General features: G+C 33.7%; 1 protein-coding gene across 2 annotated transcripts in view; it reads right to left on the bottom strand.

Moving 5' to 3' along the window:
* The window catches only part of LOC107667583 (rap guanine nucleotide exchange factor 5-like), a 37,067-nt gene that overhangs the window by 9,578 nt on the left and 17,305 nt on the right, over nucleotides 1–10,184 (bottom strand). For both annotated transcript variants that reach the window (XM_016459289.1, XM_016459290.1), the window contains 6 exons: nucleotides 9,875–9,953; nucleotides 8,919–9,063; nucleotides 5,808–5,899; nucleotides 2,420–2,450; nucleotides 2,152–2,230; nucleotides 1,082–1,231 (listed from right to left, as the gene is read on the bottom strand). In XM_016459289.1, coding sequence (XP_016314775.1) covers nucleotides 1,082–1,231; nucleotides 2,152–2,230; nucleotides 2,420–2,450; nucleotides 5,808–5,899; nucleotides 8,919–9,063; nucleotides 9,875–9,953 — 576 coding nt within the window. The remainder of the gene's footprint in view (nucleotides 1–1,081; nucleotides 1,232–2,151; nucleotides 2,231–2,419; nucleotides 2,451–5,807; nucleotides 5,900–8,918; nucleotides 9,064–9,874; nucleotides 9,954–10,184) is intronic.

The following is a 10,184-nucleotide window of genomic DNA, read 5'->3' as shown; positions in this document are numbered from 1 at the left end:
GACAGGCGTGAGGTATTGTGCAAAGATAAATGTCCTTTGCTTTTTCTAGAAAAAAAGCTGTTGAAACGGACCCACCAAGAAGCATTTAAAACGATAGTGGACTAGTGCCATCGGAGGATATTTCTGCAAACACATCTCTTCCTCTGTTAGACCCCACCTAGTCTCGCGTAGCCAGACCTTCAGACTGACGGCTGAAGGTCTGGAATCCATGGCAGATTTCATTGGCCAAGGCCCACCCATGAGGCCATTTGACCGACATGTCAAACAACCAATCACAGTTAGTTTCATTTCAGCGTCACGTTTCAGGGCGTGGAAATGTCGCCACTAGGGTTGGATATCGTTTGGGTTTTTTTCGATACCAGTGCCAAATCGATACTTTTAAAACAGTTCCGGTGCGTAAACCTATACTTATTAAAAAAATTAAAAATAAATAAATAAAATAAATAAATAAAAATTCCATAAAAAATGATGGATTGGCCATTAGCACTATAAACACATGATGTCTGCTTCATTCATACTGGACGCCAGAGGGCGCCCTTGCACAGAAAATCCACATATCCAGTCACAGAAGTAGCTGAACTCATGACCCTCTAGGAAATCTCTTATATGGATAAAGGCATCGCTATTATATCTGTAACTGAGTAAACAGAACATATACACGTTTTGAATGATAAAACAAAGACAATAAACACTCGACTGCGACGATATAGTTAACGCGCTCCTCGGATGCTCTCATTTCCAGAGTTGTGCTTTTAAGTCTGAATGTGAAAACAACATCTCGTTACTACAAAGATGTGTTGGATTTGTATTATTGGAGCTTTCCGACTTGAGTTCACGTGCATTTTCTCAGTCAGGAAATTATTTTTCACGTGTGGTGCCGGTGATGATGCTTCTTACGTCCGTTTCGGAGAACCAGAGGACAAATATTTCAATCGATCGCTCAGGCATGGCACCGAAATCTGTGTTCTGATTCGGGTTCTAGTACATACCGGTTACATAGGTACCGGTGCCATATTGGTACCGGGTTTCGGTACCCAACCCTACTGCAGAAGTGTGTGTGTGTGTGTGTGTGTGTATGAACCTCCGCTGTACGTCTGCGCCACCAGCATCATGTCGTCTTCGGACCGGTCCATGCGCTGAGAGACGATGTGCAGCAGCTCCTGAGCCACGACCGCCGGCTTCACCCGCACGCTCAGATACGAATCAGAGCTCACGTACACGTGGCACATCACTGACACACAAGCAACACATCACACACACACACACAGAGAAAGTGGCAAAATTAGGTCTGGATTAGGGGTGCAAAATTTACAAAAGTTTCCAAATAATCCTTTTTCCAACCAAGTCTGGATTCATGTTTCATCCCAAAGTCAGAAGGTGAAAAAATTACATCATATTTTGAAGAGATTAATTTACATTCTATTTAAATCTATATATTATTATACTAAAAATATGTACATTTATTATTTATTTAAATTTATATTTGCATAAAGAAAATTTTGCACTATTACGCTTTATTATTTCTTCAATTATTATATTTTATTTACATGTTATTTGTTTGTTTTATGTACATGTTTTATTATATCAAAAAGATTTTAAAAAATATATATTTACAAAAAGAAAATGTTGTGCTTATTAAATTTGTTCATTTTTCTATTACAAATTCTATTTACATTTATGCATTTACATTGATACTGTCATAAAGAAAATTTGTTCTATTATTGTTTTTTCTATTATATTTCATTTACATTTATTTTTGATTATATCAAAAAATAAAAATGTATATATAATAAATTTATATTTGCCAAAAGAAAATTGTTCTTATTATATTTTTATTTTATTTTATTTATATTTTATTTACATTAATATTTTATTATTTGTATTATATATTTTATTTTATTTTTTATATATAATAAATGCATAAAGAAAAATTATCTCTATTATAATCTTTTTGCATAATTTTACATAATCTATACATAATAAATAATAAGCATGTTTTCCCCCAAATTCTCATCAATGTAATGAAAAACATCATATTACACAAAATATAAAAATAGAAATTTGTATAATATATATAAATGTATATAATATAAAATAATATAACGCACAAAGAAAATAAATCTCCCAAACATGAGAAGACTGAAGTATTACCTTCTTTACTCTCGACTGGAGATCCTCGGAGAGAGACGCAGTTCTCCTTCAGACTCAGCTGCTGGTACAGCGCTTTATTCTGGAAGGACAAACAATATCATATTAGTTAGCATTAGCTTTAAATGATTCCGATTCTAAAATCATCTAAAAATAACAAATATATTTTCCTTTTTTTTTTGTGAGAATATTTAGTTGTTTAGCAATTTTTTTAGTTTACAAAATGTTCATTTTTGGGTAAATTCTTCTTCCTTTTCACAATCTCTCTCACCTTTTGGTGTGGAGAATAGTCGTCCACCGTACTGAGGGGAAGAAACAGAGAGAAAGCAGCTTAGAGACACCTTCACGGCTGCAGAAATGTTCACGATGTGAGTCTGACAGATGCTGCGGCTGGAAGTGAACTGAGAGACGGCTGATATAACACTTCTGTCAGACACTCACAAGAGAGACGTCTCCTGTGAGACTCACATCTCGCTATCGATTTGTCTCTGTCGCTGAACTACATCCATCTATCAGAACAGCAGTTCTAACAGGAAGTGATAGACACATGATAATAAAACGGATAGTTCCGGTCCTTGATTCTGATTGGCTGAGCCACATTCAAAGTTGTTGTAAATTACTCTACAAACATACACCTTTGTTTACTTCTGTGTGTTGCTCTATCACTTTGTTGCAACCACAACTGTTTCTGAGGAACTACATTGTTTGGTGGAAGAATACTGTTTTTATTAATATCATTACACTTTATTTGCTCTGTTTTATTTTGTGAAACCTTACTACGTATATGGAATAACCGTTTTATAAAAGCAATAAGCCCCAAGAAGCCGTGGTTTACAGTGAATTTATAACAGCTAAGGGGCGTTGTTAGGTACGACGCGAAGCGGAGTAACCCTTAGTTGTTATAAATTCACTGTAAACCACAGCTTCTTGGGGCTTATTGCTTTATTCTGTTTCTGTCTCGACAATATCAGACCGAGAAGTTTTGCTTTATCAGGGAAACAGCAGGATAAATAATTGTTTTAATCCCTCGTTTTAACACAAACCCTTTCCAAGGAGAATAAAATGTTTGCTTTCTTTTTTAAGTCATGACAAAAGCCAAATCTTGAGATTAACTAAATGATTTGGCTCAAAAACTGCTCTTTTAGAGCTCAGGAGACTCAACTATCAATTTTCAGATGTTTGTCTCAGACGTTTCTCACAAAAGTTCATTAGAAGAAATAAAAACAGACAGTTGTTGTCATACAGTAAAAGCTATAGAGCCATATGATTAATTGATATAACAGCTAAGGTTGGTTTTAGGAGAATTTAATGAGAATTGATTGATATTCATATTGAGATCTGTGACTTTTGATTGCAGATTTTGGTATTGTGGCAAATCTGAGCTCACTTTGAGATATTTTTTAGATCTTTTCTGAAACTTTAGAGAAGACACATGAGATTACTGAGGTCTTTTTCACTGAAAAAAGCAGAAGACTTAAACAAAACTCTCCATTTGCACTCCATTCAATCTCATTGCTGTCCAGGAGAAACAAGTGAGATATTAAATAAATTCAAATTAACTCGAAGATAAATGTTTGAGTTCATATTGAGATCTGAGCACAGTTTGAGACATTATTGAGATCTCTTATGAAACTCTGAAACAAACAGACTCAAGCATAAGTCTCCGTTTAATCTCACTGCTGTCCAGGAGAAACAAATGAGATATCAAATATATTCAAATCAACTCGAAGAGAAATGTTTGAGTTCATATTGAGATCTGAGCACAGTTTGAGACATTACTGAGATCTCTTATGAAATGCTAGAGCAAACAAAGTCTGACGCACACGTCTCAGCTTTAAATCATTGCTGTCTATGAGAAACAAGTGAGATATCAAATATATTTCAAATTAACCTGTTTGGAAATGTTTGGGTTCAAAGTGAAATCGCTGACATCTGAGCAGAGTTTGATTCATTATTGAGATCTCTTTTGAACGTCTGGAGCAAACAAAGTCTCAAGCATAAGTCTCAGTTTATTCTCACTGCTGAACAGAAGAAACTAATTAGATATTAAATACATTAAAATTAACTTGATGAGAAATGTTTGAGTTCATATTGAGTTCTGAGCACAGCCTGAGACAAGAAATGCTTGAGTTCACAACTTCACATTGATTTTATTGGCAAATTTGAGCACAGTTTATTTGAGAAACAGAATTAAAACCTCTTCAAAAACTAGGAAACACATGTGAGATTATTGGAGACTCAAATCTCCATTTAATCTCAATGCTATCCAGGAGAAACTATTGAGATATCGGAGGAATTCCAATTAACTTGATGAGAAACGTTTGAGTAAATCTCTGAGTTTTCTATTGTAATCATGTTTTATGTCATATTCTTAACATTTCATTAAGTGTATTATTAATATAATAAATAAAGCAATAAATGATGGCAAATCGAAGTGATACTTGTAGATTTAAAAAAAATAGCAAGTCGCTGTCTTAATGAGCCAGGCGTCGCGTCATTCATTCATTCATTCAGTAACGAAGCAAAATGCTGTAGTAATGAATGGGTTATTAATCACTGACTCTCCAAATCGTTCAAAGCCGCAGATTTGTTCACTAACGAAACACCGCTGTATGTTGCTTGGAGACGCACACCAGATGATACGGATTTCGTTGGAACTATTATTTCGTTGCAAAATAGAACAAGCATGACAATATTCTGTTTAAAACGTAGGCTACATTTAAAATGTAAAATGTTCACTTAATATAGCCTTTTTTGTTGAACTGTTGTAAAAATTAATGGCACATTTGCCATCGTTTGGATATTCAGGGAACTTTGCATTCTTGCACGTATCTTAAACATGAAAACAATAACATGCACAGAGTGTGTCTGTATCGAAGAGAGTTTAAATTGAACTCAGCCCGTGTCAATATTTGCTCTTCATGCTATTAAGTGAAGATCTACTTTAAAGCTATACACTGAACAGCAGCGCGATTAGCTAAAGCAACATATTCAGCGGGCATCCTAACGCATGCACGCTGCTTGTGTGGATGCAGTCAGTTTTGACCGCAAAAGATGAGGTAAGCTGATTGGATATCATGTATTTGACCATTTACGGCACCCCCATTTTCCTGTTTTTACATTAGAAGCGACATTTTGCTTGTCAGAAATACGAGTTTGAGAACCACTGGTCTAGGGGAAACAACAGTGATTTTCTTTCTTACGGGTCTGATGGACGGCTGTTCTTGACATCAGCAGCGATCACTCACACATTGACACTTTCTCCTCTTTTATTCATCTCACATACGCTCACGCTCAATTACCCATCTGCCTCTAGTCTGCCTGACCTTATGCCGCTCTGGGAGCCAATCAGATCTCTTCAAACGAGCGTGAGCTCAGTGTGTCTCCGCCCCTCACAGCAGTCATAATTACACCTCCTCATTTAGCGGGATAACGAGCATCTGTCAGCCAAACGCTAAGGACGGGAGGAACCTGCACGCGGGAGGGATCCGGGCCGAGCATTTCTGTTCACATTTGAATTGTTTTGCTTGTCTTTACGAGTACAGAAAATCTGCTAAAAACTGACTTGTGATGAAGTTTGGGAGATTCTCACCACTTGAAATGGCTCAAACAGTGTCTATTTAAAATCAGAAATGCAAAAGTGTGTGTGTGAGACTCACTGTCTCCGTCGCAGAAGTTTCTGAAACTCCTTCAGGTCCTTCTCCAGCGCGGGGAACTCATAAACGTCTTCCAGCACGTATCGATACAGTGTCTGCACAAGAAGAAGATATATTTACATTAGCGCTTGATCGATCAGTTCGGAAAAGTGGCATTTCGTAATTATCAGAATCAATAACTTTTCCCATTTGGATGAATGTGTCACAAGCCGGATTTTGACAGCAGAACTGCCTACTATGGCGATGTACTGTATTAAATAATAAAATAATATAAAATGCAAAGATTTGCTACAACTTTATCATATATTCTTATTTAAACAAAACTCTTGACTGCCTTTTAAAGATTTAATATTAAAGATTTGAATATATCTCTATATATTTCGACACTGCACACAAAAAAACAACAACCTAGAAATGTTTATATCATTAGATAAATATCCACAATTATCATTTGAAAAATCTACAAAAGACTGAGAAATGCTACGTAATGGTAATAAAACATGGAAAATATAACATCGTGTCTTTTTATTGTGTTAGAGACACAAAAACAATCAAACAGTTTGATCGGTGTAATCATGAATTGTGAATAAATGACTCTTACAAGTGTTTTTTTTTAATGAATCATTCTAAAGCTTTAGCTTTTATAATATTTTTAGCTTGTATATTTTCAGTTTTCATGTTTATTTTAGTTAAAGCTTTAGTAATTTGGTTGTGCACTACTGTAATTTCATTGTTTTTTGCTTATTACTGTTTTTTATATTTATATATGTAGCTTTATTTTATTTCAGTTTCGTTTCAGTAATTTTAGTACTTCAATTGAAACTTATTTATTTCAATTAGTTGCCAAGGCAGCATTTCTAGTTTTTAGGTTTTTCATTTAATTTATATTTACATTTAATTAACTTTAATTAATTAATTATAATACCTTATACATTTTTTAATTTAATTAAATGTAATTATTTTATTTAAATTAACAAAAATATTTTAGTTTAGTTATAGCTAACAATAACAACACACCACTACCAAAACACAACATTTCCTTCAATTTGCGACTGAATCACACATAAAGCAAGTAAAGAGAGCTCCTTTTGTAATCAATGAAGTTGTCGGTCAGTTCGGTATAACACTATAGAAGAATAATGGTACATTAAATAAGAGTAGAACATACAAATTTTCCATATATAAATTACATTTTGCACATGTTACTGTTGTTAAAAAAAGTCAATTTTATATGCATCTCAACTCAAGCTCTTTACTGTCAAATGTGCATTACCAAGAAATAAGCATGTAATATTATTAGTAACTGCATTTACTAACGCAAAACAATATTAATCGCTACCAAATCTGCTTCTGGCACCAATATGTAGAGCATAGACAACTCAAATGCTAGTCTGGAGCCCTGTATGGTCATATGCAGTTAAAAATGCACAATTGCAATGTTTTTCTGTGTAATAAAACCTATTAAAATCCCCCTTCTCTCTCTATATAAAAGCAGAATTCTGAAGGAAAACTCGGTTGGATGCCGACTGAACGTGTGTTTGTCAGAGATTTTGTGTTTTGACCTTGCAAGCACACTGGGCAGTAAAGGGGGGGGATTTATTACCCAGCATGCACTGGGGATGTACCTTATAATAGTGTACATTCCCTCAATGCACGCTGGATAATGTCAGTACACAAATGCATTAAGGGAACAATGTACTTTTACTGTCTCAGCGCTGTAAAACAACAGCGGCTACATCTCCAGTCACGCTATAACACACACATAGAATATACGGTCTGTACAGTACGCCTATGGGATGTCCCCACTTTTCACAAAAACAAACCTGTGTGTGTGTGTGTGTGTGGGATCTTGTGAAGATGACAGACTGAAATCTGTGAAACATCTATATTCACATCATAAATACCTACACACAACTACACAAACACACACTTTTAATGACGCTTGAAAGTGTTTTCTATGTGGCCTTCAGCAACGAGCAGAAGAGAGAAAACGTTCTCTGGAGCGAAAACGAGAGAAGAACCATTAAAGCAGCTCAAGTCCTGACATGAGACTGAGACGATCCCTGAGGAAAAGCACGAGTCAGTTAATCTACCACTCACACACTAAACTAGCAGAGTTTAACACAGTCACAGCCAATCAGAACACATCTGATGTCAATATGCAGCTGTGGAGCAAAGAGATTGCACTGTGGGCGGGGCTACATAATGCTTCTTATAGAATTGCATGGAACTGCTTGTTACTTTGTTTTTTTTAATATAAAAATATATATAAAAAATATAAATATACAAATATTTTGGGTAAATAGTGTTTAAATGGTAGAAATTTTACTGACAGTCTTGAATAAAAGTAGTTAAAATATTATATAAATATCTAAATATAAAACAATAATATATAAATCTAAAATATTTTTGAGTAAATATTGTACTGATAATTTTGGATTAAAATATTTAAAAATATAAACATAAAATATTTTTTAATTTTGAATATATTAAATATATTGAACATATCACTGACAGTCTTAAATTAAAATATTTTTAAAATATATAAAAATATTATATATCTATAAAAAATATTAATAAAAATATTTTACATTTACAGTAAATATTGTGGAAAATACTGGTAGAAATATCACTGACCGTTTAAAAAAAAAAAGTTTAAAATATCTAAATAATATATTAATATAGTATTTTAATCTAAATTAAACATTTTATTCTAAATAAAAATGTTAAATACTGGTAGAAATTTCACTGACCGTCTTGAACAAAAATAGTTAAAAAAATATGAAAATAATATGTAAATATTAAATATAGTTTTTACTGATATACTTGCAAAAAATATTTTTTAAATATTAAGTAAATGTAAAATTATTTTTTAATTTTGAATAAATATTTTGTAACAAGTGTTTATTTTACACATCTTTGCTTATGATCAGCAATGCATTAACCATTGCACACGTTTCTCTCCATCATATCCTCTTTTGAAAACAGATCAGATGAGCACTATTAAAAACAAGACAGCAGACGTTTGACACCGTTTTCAAATTCCACTGAAACCTGTTGGTTATACATTAAATCTGATGTTATGTTCCCAGAGCGTTTGTCTAATGTTCTGACCTTCATGAAGAGTTTGATGTTCTCCTCCTCTTGCAGGAAGTCCTTGTACAGCATGCTCCACTGAGACACCAGGTGCAGTACTTTCCTCTTCCTGTAGAGGGCCTCCTTTCCCTCCTCCTTCCCCCGGCAGCGCTTCGTACAGTAGGTGAGATCCGGTTAAAGACCAACAACCAACTAACACACGACTCAGAAGAGCTTCTCTACACACACCAGATCGCAGATAAGCTAAATATATTTCACCTACTACACAACGACAAAACTATATTTGCTTAAAATTCAGCATTTTCTAGGTCACTAATGATAAAGATTTTTTTCCTTTTTTACAACTTCATATTTTATATATGATTAATATTTTTGCACAATTTATACATAATTCTACAAATATTTTACATGATATTGTACTACATTTGCTTCTGCAGGGACTATAATTATGTTGAATATTTGTTTATTTTTTCAGCTACAATTCTCTCTATATAGAAAGAAAGATTTAATGTTTTTTATATATTTTTATATAATATAATGATATAATTTACTACAAATAAAAACATGTATTATATCTAATATAATATGTATTATATTGTATTATATTTGCTTAAAATATTTGTTTTCAGCTTCAATTTTCTAAATAATTAAAAAATATATAATATAATATAATTAATTACAAATAAAAAATATTCTATCTAATTTTATATTATATTTAATTATATTTGCTTAAAATTCTGAACTTTCTAGGTCACTAACCTTTCAGTTGTGTATTTTTAACTACACATTACCATTATTTTCATACACAACAAATTGTTTTTGAAACATTATGAATGGAAAAATGTCTTTAGCTGTGACTATATTTACAACGCAGCACGGCCATCCAGCTCAGTCATCAAACACACACGATACATCAGCAGCGGTCATGTGAAAAGCCTCTGGATGGCTATGTTTTGGTGCGATCTGAAGGATATTGTCCCAGCAGCGCCTGGCAGAGATCACTGGTGGACATGAACACCAGATACGTCAGCAGGAAGTCATCCAGAAGCGTTTCTGAAAGAAAACACACGCAAACAGATGAAGGATGTTTCTATCAGCAGATATTAACACATGCAGCTGATCTGCATTTCTCTCTCCTGGAAGGCATGTTTAATGAGACTCATGAACGCCGGGCTAATTAGTGCTGTTTGATCAGACAAGCGTCACTATTACTAGTGCTCATACTCGATCTGAACAAGATCCTGACGGCAAGTATGGCACAAAACTTGTCCTGAGTTACTTCAC

Source organism: Sinocyclocheilus anshuiensis, unplaced genomic scaffold, assembly GCF_001515605.1.
Source record: "Sinocyclocheilus anshuiensis isolate Anshui unplaced genomic scaffold, SAMN03320099.WGS_v1.1 scaffold1172, whole genome shotgun sequence".
Taxonomy (NCBI): Eukaryota; Metazoa; Chordata; class Actinopteri; order Cypriniformes; family Cyprinidae; genus Sinocyclocheilus; species Sinocyclocheilus anshuiensis.
This window is presented reverse-complemented; position numbering and strand designations above follow the sequence as displayed.